The sequence below is a fragment of the Nilaparvata lugens genome, chromosome 2 (assembly GCF_014356525.2).
Source record: "Nilaparvata lugens isolate BPH chromosome 2, ASM1435652v1, whole genome shotgun sequence".
Classification (NCBI taxonomy): domain Eukaryota; kingdom Metazoa; phylum Arthropoda; class Insecta; order Hemiptera; family Delphacidae; genus Nilaparvata; species Nilaparvata lugens.
The window spans coordinates 89,433,232-89,447,246 of NC_052505.1; the positions used below are offsets into that span (position 1 = coordinate 89,433,232).

At 32.6% G+C, this 14,015-nt stretch overlaps 2 protein-coding genes across 6 annotated transcripts in view; one reads left to right on the forward strand and one right to left on the reverse strand.

Annotated features, from left to right (window-relative positions):
* The first annotated feature begins 1,420 nt into the window (after positions 1–1,420).
* On the forward strand, positions 1,421–3,106 carry LOC111058602 (sialin). Its single transcript, XM_022346149.2, has one exon. It carries the CDS (start codon positions 1,610–1,612, stop codon positions 2,924–2,926), a length of 1,317 nt encoding a protein of 438 aa, XP_022201841.2. The 5' UTR covers positions 1,421–1,609; the 3' UTR covers positions 2,927–3,106.
* A 3,338-nt stretch (positions 3,107–6,444) lies between these two features.
* LOC111058598 (major facilitator superfamily domain-containing protein 12-like) overlaps positions 6,445–14,015 on the reverse strand; it is a 48,358-nt gene continuing 40,787 nt past the window's right edge. For 4 of the 5 annotated variants that reach the window (XM_039422047.1, XM_039422042.1, XM_039422046.1 and 1 more), the window contains exons 6-10: positions 13,355–13,705; positions 10,561–10,672; positions 9,328–9,478; positions 8,142–8,248; positions 6,445–7,012 (exon numbers count right to left, since the gene is read on the reverse strand). In XM_039422047.1, the coding sequence (XP_039277981.1) occupies positions 6,879–7,012; positions 8,142–8,248; positions 9,328–9,478; positions 10,561–10,672; positions 13,355–13,705 (855 nt within the window). In that variant the 3' untranslated portion in view covers positions 6,445–6,878. The remainder of the gene's footprint in view (positions 7,013–8,141; positions 8,249–9,327; positions 9,479–10,560; positions 10,673–13,354; positions 13,706–14,015) is intronic. The other variant, XM_039422044.1, reaches the window with a different exon arrangement.

Genomic DNA, 14,015 nt, shown 5'->3' on the forward strand with positions numbered 1-14,015 from the left:
AAATCATTAAAACTCGAAGAATCATTAAAAGAGCTTGAGATGACTCATATTCGAGGGGGATGAAATTAACAGTTTTTTAAATAGGTCTAAAAGAACATTACTCAGCCAGTTCTCAACAAAATGTTGTCTGGAAACAGTTTTCTAAAAAATGTACAATTTTTTGTAGGAAACATGTTGGTGTTCTCAAAATAATGTAGAAACAAAAGTTGTCAATTTTTTGTCCAGTGAGCGTATAGCCGGAGTAGAAGTATAGGGAGAACGTCATTTTGTTGACAATAACAACATTCTCAGCAGTATCTTCCACTCCAAGTGAAACAATTATTTGTTAAAAACAAGGATTTCTACAAGTTCACAAAAAAATATTGCTGAATTGCTGTGTTTTGAAAGAAATTGGCTACAAATTTTTGCAAGTATAGAGTTGTTGACAACTCTGGGATAAACATGAGACTTAATAGTAGAGAAATTGCACAATAATTAGTGCATTTTATGATACTAAAATTACTTTAATCCGTATAGCATTACATTTTATGATACAGAAATTAATTTGATCAGTACAGTAGATCTATTTTTAAATAATTCAAAATAATAATAATTATTGCCATATTCATGCCAAGCGATTAAATTATTTACTACCTATATAGAAGAGACCATAATATTATTATAAAAAACTAGCCGTCAGGCTCGATCGCTCGCCATATCCGTCTAGCCAGGGGGCTCCGCCCCCTGGACCCCCGACTGGATCGTCCAAAAATGAGATCAGCAGCATTTTTCATTTGAGCATTTTTATCATATTTAAACGTCTGGCTTAACGGATATGGCGAGCGAAACGAGCCTGACGGCTAATAATATAATATTCCCAGGATTGAAGTAGCAGTGCCCAGTCAATTTTTCCGCGATAAAAGCATTTAAATCTTCAACTTGGTGCAAACCTAACAAAGTCAACTCAACTTAATGCCAACCTGACAAAATTATTAATTTAGTTGCCAGCTAACAACTGTTTCGAAGAGGTACTCTATCTAGATTATAATTCTATAGTAACATATGATATGGAAATTTTAATCAAGATATTGGGAGAAGAAGAATATACATGCTAAAAGACGAACTTCAAACCCTTAAAAACAACCCTTAGAGTTGAAATATTGCCAAAAGAATTCTTAGTGCGCCTCTAAAGGGCCAACTGAGCATACCTACCAAATTTGAACGTTTTTGGTCCGGTAGATTTTTAGTTATGCGAGTGAGTGAGTGAGTGAGTGAGTCAGTCAGTCAGTCAGTCAGTCAGTCAGTGAGTGAGTGCCATTTCGCTTTTATATACTGTATATATATATATATATATATATATATATATATAGATAAGGTTTTTATATGTTTTATTTTGTACAGCTGAGAGAAGAATACCGTACTTCAACTATGATGAACATAAATATCAATGAATTGTTTACTTGTGTTCAAAATTGGTTGTAACAGTACAAATTTCTTGTTTTTGGTTATGGAAGTGAACAAAAATATTAGCAATAACTCTTTATTTTTGTCTCAAGTGAACTCTTATTTTCATAGTTATTTTTTTAGATGAGAAGTGAAAAAGTTTAAAATAATATATTGGAATTTTAAAATGTATATCTTAAAACCTCTAAAAAAGAGAACAATTCTTATGATAATGTTGTTTTTTGGTTTTGCATTGAACTTTTTATTCAGGCATGCGGTTCAAATGGCCTTGATTTTTCATGGTTTCATGGATGTTAACTTTACCTCAGAAACTGTGATGGAAGAAAAAGCTCTTGTGAGATTCTACTATGGATATTTGTTTCTACAAATCCCTTTTGGGAGATTGGCTGAAATGTTTGGAGGAAAAACTTTAATTGGCTATGGAATATTAGGCGCGTCATTATCATCTCTTACCATACCCTATGCGGTCAAGATTGGTGGTTATGAGAGTCTGGTGGTCGTCAATACATTTTTGGGAGTATTTTTAGCAACGTTTAATCCGGCTGTGATCAATTTAGCTTCCAAGTGGATTCCAGTGCAAGAGCGAGGCAAACTTATATCTTCCTTTGCATCTTTATCATTAGGAAACGTTTTAATAGTGGTTACACTACAGATAAAATTCTTGACTATAGAAATACTTTTCATCATTCCTGGAGTTTTTGGAATTATATGGTGTTTATTTTGGTACATTCTAGTGTACGACAGTCCACTTACACATCCAAGTATCACAAGAAAAGAAAGAAACTACATTGTTCTAAAGAAGGAAAGCCAAGGAACAATATACAAGAGTATTGGTTGTCCATGGTTTGAGATAGGGTTCGACCCCAATGTTTGGGTTGTATTTACTACACATACATGTTTTTGGATTGGAGCTATATTCCTTACAACCCGATGTTCAACATATCTAAGCGAAGCGTTCCAATTGAACCCTTTGAAAGATCCATTCTTAATGATGACACCTTTCTTTATGAGCTTTACCGTTGCATTTCTGTCAGGATTCCTATTTGACTTTTTGTATGACCTTGGAGTGCCGCTAACAGTGTTACAAAAAATGTTCACTGCAATTGCAACATTTTTACCAGCAATTGCATTAGTTGGATTCATATCATGCCAGAGCAGCATGAGCTGTACAATTTTCTTCTACATGATTGGAATAATATTTCTACCGTTAGCTGTCGGAGGATATTACACAACTTTCTTGGACAAATCACCAAACTATGCAGCCACTCTTACTGCAATCTCTGCCACATTGGCAAATATTGGTTTAGTGGCAATTACTGGAGTCATGAAAAACTTAGATATAGGTCTTAATAGACAGCAGCAATGGGAGAATAGGCACTCTCTGGTTAGTGCTCTGCTATTTACTGCTGGGACAATCTTTGCTATATTTGGAAACAATAAAGAAGCGGACTGGAATACTCCTTACGAATATGAGGCTGTTTAGTGTATTTGGAAAAAGTATAACCAACAAAGTTACAGTGAATAAAGAATGTATGAAAATTTAGCTAAAAGTATGTGATATCAAATATTTATTTTATATTTTCATATTGATTTCAATACTCAAAACAAAATCTAGTGCATTTAGCTGTACAACATTTTTATGGATCAAATAATGTACATTGCCTATTAATTAATAGAACAATATAAAAATCTTAAAGCACCCTTCATTTAAAAAAAAAACTTTAAAATAGTTTAACAACTAGTTTCGGTGATCACAACATCGTCATTGTCATCATCGTCATCGAAAGTTGAGTTCAGGAAAAATTACTTGTTACATTTATGAGTAACAGAATGAATGAATGAATAAAATAGTTGAGCGCAAAACCTTCAGAATATAGATTTATTATGGAACTAGCCGTCAGGCTCGCTTCGCTCGCCATATCCGTCTAGCAAGGGGGCTCCGCCCCCTGGACCCCCGACTGGATCGTCCAAGAATGAGATCATCAAATTAAGATTTTATTTTATAACCTGACGATGGTGTGATCACCAAAACTAGTTGTTAAACTATTTTAAAGTTTTTTTTTTTAATAAAGAGTGCTTCAAGATTTTTATATTGTTTTGTTAATTTAAAAAGTAGCCCATGTGAATGAAGTGTTTTTATTGTCTATTAATGAATGTATAATATCAATACATTTCTCCTGTAAACCTAATTTTTCCTATTAATGTGCTGTTTGAAATTCATAACTGCAAATTGATTTTTAAATTTTCTTATCTAATAGCAACTGAATAGACACTCCAATCTAACTAATCATAGTCCGTGTAAACCTTAGATTGCAGCATTGCTCTTATACAGAGTGGGTGAAAAGTCCGAGAACGGCTTAAAATCTAGTGCATTTAGCTGTACAACATTTGAATGGATCAAATAATGTACATTGTCTATTAATGTATAATATCAATATATTTTTCCTGTAAAACTTTTTTTCTGATGTGCTGTTTGAAATTCATAATTGCAAATTGATTTGTAAATTTTCTTATTCAATAGCAACTGAACAGACAACAATCAGGTATCTATCTAACGAAAGTCCGTGTAAACCTTAGATTGCAGCATTGCTCTTATAAAGTACAGTGCAGCCAGATTTTACAGACTCCAAATAGAGAGCCAGTGAGTTGATTGTGTTTGAGAAAGACAAAAAAAGAGAACGTATACCTTTATGATGGAACCAGCATAAAACCGGCAACAGTGTGCTCCTATTTTTATATTGGAATAGCAATGGCCATCAAGCCCCGTGCTGCAAACTAAGGTTTGCAAGGACTATAGTTAGTTAGATACCTGATTGGTGTCTGTTTCGTTGCTATAGGATAAGAAAATTTACAAATCAATCTGCAATTACAAATTTCAAACAGCACATTATCAGGAAAAATTAGGTTTACATGAAAAATATATTGATATTAGACATTAATAGACAATGTACACATTATTTGATCCATTCAAATGTTGGAACATCAGCAAATCAACTACCTAATGGACTATATTTGCAAATCAATTTGCAATTATAAATTGCAAACAGCTCATTACCGGGAAAAATATATTGATATTATAATTTATAGACAATGTACATTATTTGATCCATTCAAATGTTGGAGCATCATCAAACCAACTGAATATTTTATTGAGCTGACTATGCAGCTAATTTGTGAAAATTATCTGTAATCAGTGTTTGCATCAATGCTGTTAATAAAATAAAAAAACATATTTTAAATAAAAGGTTTATTTTCTAAGTAACACTAATAAACATTTAACAGGAAACAATTAAAAATAAATACCTAATAATAGTTACTGTTATTTACAATATCGGATACAAAAATACTTTGGACGTTATCAATTAAGAATATATATACATTCGCGGCGATAATTTTCCTGCAAATTAGTTATAGTTGAAAATTTTAAAAGATTAGGGCCTGGTAAAATGTACGTATATCAAATTTAACCGTGATTAAACTTGGATAAGAGCCATCTGCCTCTGTAATTGTTTCTAATGGAATTTAATAGACATTTGATTACGGTTTGATTTAATAGACTTAGGTGTAATCATGAGTCAGTTTTTAAAAATATTTTATGTTGAAGTTGAATCTACTTAAATGTAATGAAAAAATCTGTATTTCCTGATAATTTAGGGGAGGATGACGTTTTTCATTAAAATAAACTAGAAATTTTTAAAATATGAAAGAATAACTTTGAAAGTTCATAAAATTCTAAATCCAACATTGTAAGGTCGCTAGAACTACTATTTTTTGGCAAAGTCTTGAGTTTGACTCACGTTGAAAACTTATTAAAAATTCCATAATTTCTAGCTATACGCATAATGTAGTCTAAGATGTATTTTATTCTTTCATGAGCAAAATCTGTGATATTATATGGTTCAATTCAAAACTTATATAATATTACTAATTCATCTTTGACAATTTTTCAATCAGAAGATTTTTGCAGCATTAATTAATTACAACTGATTCAATAGACTAGTTAATTGCTTAGCTAAATTTTATGCGTGTGTTTTTAGAGTTGTAGAGAAGTTTCTGTTTTAACCTTCCATAAAATGTACAAAATACATGATATTTATATGTATTGAATAAGGCGATGGAATTTTCATTTGAATATAATACATATCTTACTATCTTAATAAATTATTCAACTAGAACAAAGAAATATTTTTATAAACCATTCATCTAGAATAGAAATTAATAATTATAATTAACTCACATCACAGCACATACTTCACAAAAATTATAATTTTATGACATTACTTAGTATTTATAAAGTATCTGATTTAGAAGATCTTGAATCTAAACTTATAAATTATTTATTTAATTGGTTCAATGTTTTGTAGCCTTGGGCCGAACCAGATAGTATAAAGTAAGTGCCTTGTTGAAATTGTACCGTATAGGCCTAAGTAGAGAGTTTATGAACTCGCATTTGAGCAATATGACAACATACTTTAAAGAACCAAACATATAGATTATAAATAATATTATATTCCAACTACAAAAATAAAAATATAACATAACTTCTACTAACTGGCATTGCACGTAAACATGAAACATAATAATGGAATGTTTTTAAACAACGGTAACGAAAAGTCTATTTCTAGATATAAAAATCATTATAACCCTACGGGTATGTTGTGTCTTATCTCCGGTTTCTCATAGTAAAAAAACAACTGTACTCTTCTCAGTGAGCTCTATTACATTTCTCTGTTGCATATCCATACTTTTTCACTGTTAAAATTAAACTTGAATTTTAAAAAGCACTTTTGATGTGAAAATGCACTTACTTTGGTAGTGACGATCGTTTCGACCTGTTGTTGGTCATCATCAGCTAAAAAACACTTTTGATGTGAAAATGCACTTACTTTGGTAGTGACGATCGTTTCGACCTGTAGTTGGTTATCATCAGCTGATGATCGTCACTACCAAAGTAAAGTGTATTTTCACATCAAAAGTGTTTTTTAGCTGATGATGACCAACAACAGGTCGAAATGATCGTCACTACCAAAGTAAGTGCATTTTCACTTCAAAAGTGTTTTTTTTTTTTTTTAATTCAAGTTCTATTACATTTATCCAGAATCTTAATTTAACATCTATCAGACCTTATTTTGGAACAAACCAAACAGCATAATGGCTCATTATTGTGCAATATTAAAATTATATTTTCCAAATAATTTAATCATAATATGTGCTCTTATGCCTTATTTTAATTAATTGAACTAATGAGATGTGTAAGAATATTTCCAAAAGAAAATTTTCACAGTTTGATTTATTGATAGGCTGTACTATCAGTCTAAATACTTTCTAGAATAATTTCATCATGGCACTGAAGATGATATTTTTTGATTCTTTACTATTCGTCAAAATATTAAATAGAATCTAGAATAATTAAAACAAAGGGTAGCATGTAGTATTCACTGAGAATTGCCTTCATGTGTGACAGCCACCACAATCGTTGAGGATTCAGAATTAGTGCGATTGATGTCCCCAGCTGATGATTGAATTTCTGGCTCAAAACCTCTGTTATCTTCAGGAGAGTTCCTGTTATCTGTACGCAATAAATACCAAATTATTTATTGTAATAATTAGTAATTACAAAGATTTGATTTGTGTATTGTTAAATGTAAATAAATAAATAAATAATCAAAACAAAATAGAATGGAAAGAGCATAAACACATTAAAACAATAGTGAATTTCATTCAACACTCAATAGTTTTTTTAATAAATGATCTATGAAAATTTTAACAAGTAATGTAACATTTGAAATAACTCTTGAAATAGGCCTAAATGAGTCGAATTACGTCATGTTACTAATCAAAATAATTTAAAAAATACTCGTTTAATTATAGTGTCATTCAATCTGCTGCTAACTTGTTAAATCTTCTACATTGTCCTTTTGAAGTTTTATCGAAATATGACGTTCAAGTTTTCTAGACAACTGCTATGAGAAAATCGAAAAGGAAATGTATGTATTCTCGCTTTACTTCCTTGAAAAGTCCGACTTCCCCATTATTAAAAATTACACTAGTCCACTAGTAAACAGATATCGAAAAAATATGAAATAATCAATTCTAATAATACCAAAAAATGACGATATTGTGAATAGAACAGAAATTGACATTATCCCTCCATTTCCTTATTGAAATATCTCTGTTCCTCATACTACGTTACTACAAGACTAATATCGATAAATATCGAATAATCGATATAATAAAACCGGAAAACGAAGAGATTGAAAATAAAATACAAATTTAAATTAATAAGCAATTTCCACCTCTGGTGTTACACATTTATTCAGGTTTCATGATTACTTGAACAAACACTTTAATGATGATGAATGTGAACTAAATGACTGAATAGATTGACTGATAATTACCCTGTGTTCGGTTATGTCTGTAAATAACTGTGTTATGTCTGTCCATCAATTACTATTTTAAATACAAACATTATTATCGGCACTAATTTCTAATTGATGAATGAAAGTCTCAAAATTTACAATGTAGCTTACTTTAGTACGCTCGTATTAATATGAGTAAGCTATAATATGACAGTTATTAGACAATTATTACAAAATTGGAACAGCGTTTGAACTTTTTCAAATAAATCTTCTTAAAAGTGACACATTCTTTCATAATCACTAGTATCTGCAATTAGAGTTAATTGGTAAATAACTCACCGTTTCTATTTGTATTGCTGAATGTGAAGATTGCAATCAGTCCTATGATGGCTGATACTCCGCAAACGAAAGATAAACAGTCTCTATAATGTGTCCGTTGTTTTTTCCTGTTAGAACAAAAACAATTTACTATAATCAATCTTTAATTCTTCAATAAAAACAGGAAATACAACAGTTCTAAGAATAGCAACAGGCCTTTTACACAAAACTATCCTCCCCCCCGGAATTTTGAAAAATTGGCCATTATCCTGGAAAATGAATTATACTAAGGCTATCCATTAACCTGAATCATTGCATTACCGGTCACAATGCAATTTTTGGACTTTGCTGAAGGCAAGTACTTGAATCAAAATATTTTCTAAAAAGCATTCGTAGCATAGAGATTTAGTTTTGGAGGAGACTGACAATCCTGTCATCTCTTAAATCGCACCACACGCATTATTAAAATTTACTCTTTTTTCAAATTATGTAGTATAAACGAATATTGTATAGAATTTACAATTTTGCCAATGAAAAAATATGTAATCTCATTTATTATAAAAAAATTAAACAAATTTAAGTTGACAAAGAGCATTGTAAAATCGTTTTTATTATAAAATAAACAATCAAACAAAATTCACCTGGTCTTCCCCGTTTAGTTCGTACTAATATAGACCGAGTCAGAACAGTAGTTGTTACTAGTCCTAGACGATCGACTCGACGACATGGTCTCAGGACTAGAAGACTCTGACTCGGTCTACTTTTTCAGGAGTACGAACTGAACGGGGAAGACCAGGTGGTTTCTTTTTCATCACAGAACTAGTAACTTCTAAACGCTGCAACCCATCGGAATACAGAATTTGGATCGAGTATTGCATCTCGACGCCCAAATCTAAAATATTGACGGAAAAACGTTGCACTGTGACTACAGATACATTGTTTCTAAAAAAACTGCTCGACAGCGAACAAACGATGTAATTTCCAAAGCTCATAGCAACTGAAATGGCATAGTGGCACAGTATGGGCCGTCTGCCAACATTCGTTCCAGGGCAATACCCTCTCCCGTCACCGAGTACTAGCGTTTAGAAAAACATGCGTTTCCTCTGCATCACTCTGTATCTCAAGTCACTAAAATCAATTAATTGAATATTACCAATATAATTCAATTTGAATGAAACATTTATAAAACCTTAGACACTCTACTTACATGGACTGAATCACTAATATTGCAAAGCCATTTGAAATTTTGTCGACAAAGCTCATGAGTCCATAAATGAGTGCACCATTGTCAAGATCTTGTCCAATATGGTCGGCTGTGACACCCAAACTCGTCACAAGCATCACAGACGATGCGCACCCTGCAACAACACAAAATCAAATTAGATAATACAGAATTTTCAATTTTATAAATTAATACAATATTTTTCATAATTACAATATTCTATATGATTGTTGTAATATCGCTAAAATTTGTCAAACTCAACTATATCTAAGTTTTCCGTCACGGGAAATTGTGGTTATATTGGCAAAGTGGAACTGGTAGGCAAAATATCGCATTCCCGAAAATGATACGGTGACGTATAGCCAAACTATGTAGCACTAAATTGTTCTGACATGCAAGCTTCCTGTTTCTGCTTTACAATATTATCAAAGCATTTGAATAATACAAGCATTTTGCCATTTAAAAGCAAAACCCTAACCCCCTAACCTACTCTTTTACCTTTCAAACCCTTGAATCTGCGTTTACACCGAAGTTATTAACAAACTGTTTATTTCTCCATCCTTATAGATTCAATTAGATTGAACATAACTTATCATACACATGATGAGCATATGTGTTTGGAAAGTTCCGTTCATTAGATTGAACATAACTTATCATACACATGATGAGCATATGTGTTTGGAAAGTTCCGTTCAATCTAATTGAATCTTTAAGAAAGATTGATTCGATTAGATTGAACATAACTTATCATGCACATGATGAGCATATGTGTTTGTAAAGTTCCGTTCAATCTAATAGAATCTATAAGGACGGAAAAATAAACATTTTGTTAATAAATTTGGTGTAAACGCAGCTTAAGGTTTCTTCAACTTATAGGTAGTGTTTATACTATACAGTCTGGTTATACATCATTGTATGATTTTCGGGAATATGATATTTTGTCTATCAGTGGAACTTCCTACGGGACCACCCACAATCCAAGCCAACAACCGGTCACTTTTACCATAGAGAAACTTTTACCATAGCATATTATGCTATTGTTTCTCTATGCTTTTACTGTCACCGGTTTTTATAATGTGAGGGAATCCAGCTTTGATCGAAGAAATATGTCAAAAAGTTTATCTCATTATAAATTAATCAGAATCAATTATTAGTACAGTATCTATATTGAAAAGTTTTCTAGTGGAGAGGAAAGATGTATTATTTAATGGCACTAACCAAATAGAGCAGCCACTGCGAACACTGTCAATCGATTGTAGACTTCTCCGTGACCAAAGTAGACTATTATCGATGAGGCTACACCAATAAAAACTCCTAGACTGTAGGCCAACTGCAAATGTCAATACAAATATTTGATTAAAATAGTAAAACAACAATATAAAGTACAAATAAATAGGTTCTCAATATATAGGTTACTCGCTAAATAAGCACAAAAGCAGGAGAGCATCCAGGAAAGTGTAAACATAGAATAAGAATAGAGAAATACCGTAGAACTTATGTTTTCTCTATGGTATAAGTTGGTAATTGAAGACAATAGTTTTGAGAATAGATAATTGAGAGTTGTGAAAGGAAAAAAATTAAATCCAAGTCGATTTCAAAGTGAGACTTGCAATAGGGAACACTCTGAAAAAGCGAATTAACCAACGGTCATACAGGATCATTAAGAATATATATTACTAGCCGTCAGGCTCGCTTAGCTCGCCATATCCGTCTAGCCAGGGGGCTCCACCACCTGGACCCCCGACTGGATCGTCCAAGAATGAGATCAGCAGGCTTGCTTCGCTCGCCTGCATTTTTCATTTGAGCATTTTTATCATATTATGTTAGGACGATCCAGTCGGGGATCCAGACTAAACGTCTGGCTAAACGGATATGGCGAGCGAAACGAGCCTCACGGCTAGTAATATAATATTCTCAGGAATAGCTCTGATTGAAGTAGCAGTGCCCAATCAATTTTTCCGCGATAAATGCATTTCAATCTTCAACTTGGTGCCAACCTAACAAAGTCAACTCAACTTAATGCCAACCTGACAAAATTATTAATTTAGTTACCAGTTAACAACTGTTTCGAAGAGGTACTCTCTCTAGATTATAGTTCTATATTAACATATTGTATGGACATTTTTCAATTATAATTAAGAGAATAAGAAGAATATATATACTAAAAGACGAACTTTAAACCCTTAAAAACCACCCTTAGAGTTAAAATATTGCCAAAAGATTTTTTAGTGCGTCTCTAAAGGTCCAACTGAACATACCTACCAAATTTGAACGTTTTTGGTCCGGTAGATTTTTAGTTCTGCGAGTGAGTGAGTCAGTCAGTCAGTCAGTGAGTGAGTCGGTCAGTCAGTCAGTGAGTGAGTGCCATTTCGCTTTTATATATATAGATTTTTTTTCAATTTGATAGTCTATCTTTTGATAATTTTGACTAATTGATAGACTATCAATTTGATAGTCTGTCTTTTCATTTTTACGAGACACGACTAGTTGCGAATTCAACACTTGTCATGGCGGCTCCGCTGCCGCCAGGTGCCTTGTGGAAGGTTTTCCCACCTCTGAAAAAAGCTTGAAATGGAATAATATCTGGTTATGTTTTGAAACACGAGTACTATAGTCCGCGCAAACCTAGGATTGCAGCACGGGGCTTTATGGTCAATGCTATTTCTTAAGATGATAGAGGAGAACCGTTATTATAATGATTCTATTAAAATGAACTACGCTATAGTGAAGTCTACGTTATAATAGCAGTGGAGAAAGATAGGAGAAAAATGTTACCGATCCTCTGTATTGTCAATGCCTTCTGTAGATGGTAGCTGATACAGGTTTATTGATGTAATATTAACGGGGTTCATCCTCGTTTAGAATAATCAATTATATTTTATTAAGCAATAAATTATATTTTTCAATACTTTCATAAAGAATTTTCATAATTAAGATGAAATATTTTGTTAATTAATTATTAATTCTACATTAGTAAAAGAAGATCTGGCAACAGAGCAAAGCGAGAAAGAGATGGCGCTATCTAACTGGTGTGCGCCTGGCCTAAGGTTCGCACAGACATCAAAATGAAAAAACTATCAAGTATCCCAGGAGAATCAAAAACTTAGAATCATTAACATGATGGACAAGTGTATCCCTAAAGCTGAACAATCAGCTGTAACTTACGAATAGTGGGTAGGTTTGTGATTTTGTATTTAATTTTTTGAAATAAGTGCAATATTACTGGAGTTTTTCATTCATTGTGATACATTTCATGATTCATTTAACGTCGAGCGCTTAGCTCTAGGGACAAACTAATTCCGCTAGATCGCTCCAGCTGTACTATTCACTTGCTGCCCGAGCATAGCAGGTGCTTTAAATACCAGCTGCTATTATTGTGTCTATAAAAGAAGTTTAAGCATCAACTTTATTCATCAAGAACAGCGCTACAAGTTGCTATGAATTTGAAGTCTATAGAACGAACATTGAATGTGAAAAAGGAGTTTAAAATGCATAAAAAAATTTTTTCAGATTTTCAAAAACAAATTTGACGTAATTTTTGCTATATTAAAGACGAGACTTGCAAATTTTTCTCAAATTTTCCTGACCAGTAGTTTTTGTAGGGTATGTGTACCATCTGCCTCAAAAAAGTGACTTTTAAAACCCTATTGTTAGCTAACAGAAGCTGATAAAAATATTTCAATTGCATAGATTATGTCCTAAGAACTTATCCAATAGATTAGAAAAAGATAAAAAAGAAACTTTTGAAAAAAAAATATTGAATGCACAACCTTAAAGTATTATGTCAATCTTAAAAATCTTCAAATCATTATTCCTGAACCAAAAATCAAGTGACGAAGCAGTGTGTGATATCATAACCTCATCCTTTGGACAACATTAACTTTTTATCAAAATTTTTGAAGAGAAATAGTACAGGTTCGACCTAGTTTTTCCTTCAATGTCATAATTATATTATGATTGTATAGTAGTATTTTGTACAATAAATGGATAAATGATGGAAGAAACAATTTACCTTGCGTCCAAACCTCTGATTCAAAGGCTTGATGATCAGCGATGTCAAGAAGCTCATGGTGAAGACAACAAACGGCACGGTGGCTATGCTCTCTGACGGCAGCAGCAGGAAGTACTGCAGGTAGAGCGGGATCAACACCTGCGACATGTTGACAAACAGCCGAGTCGCCATGTAAACGATGGCCACTTTGTACAGGTGCCAGTCCTTGAACAGATCGGCGAACTTGGTCCTCTGGTAGAACTCTGTGTCGCCCGGCTGCAGAATGGCGTCATCTCTGATTCTCTCCTTCACTCCAATATGGTAGAGCAGTGAGGTGAATGTTCCTATCACTAGAATGATGACGGTAACATACTGCAATCAGAGCATACATACAGACTGATGATTTATTGATAGAAAGTATGCAGTCAAGGTAGATAGGTAGTAGGTAGGTATACAGTAACTGAATGGTTTTATAAAGCTGCGTTTACATCACAGTTTTAAACAAAATGTTTATTTCTCCGTCCTTATAGATTCTATTAGATTGAACATAACTTATCATACACATGATGAACAAATGTGTTTGTTGAGTTCCATTCAATCTAATACAATCTATAAGGACGGAAAAATAAACATTTTGTTAATAACTTTGGTGTAAACGCAGCTATACAGACTGATGATTTAT

Excerpts from the sequence above, each read along its gene's own strand:
- LOC111058602 (XM_022346149.2), top strand. The coding sequence starts at position 1,610 with ATGTATATCTTAAAACCTCTAAAAAAGAGAACAATTCTTATGATAATG.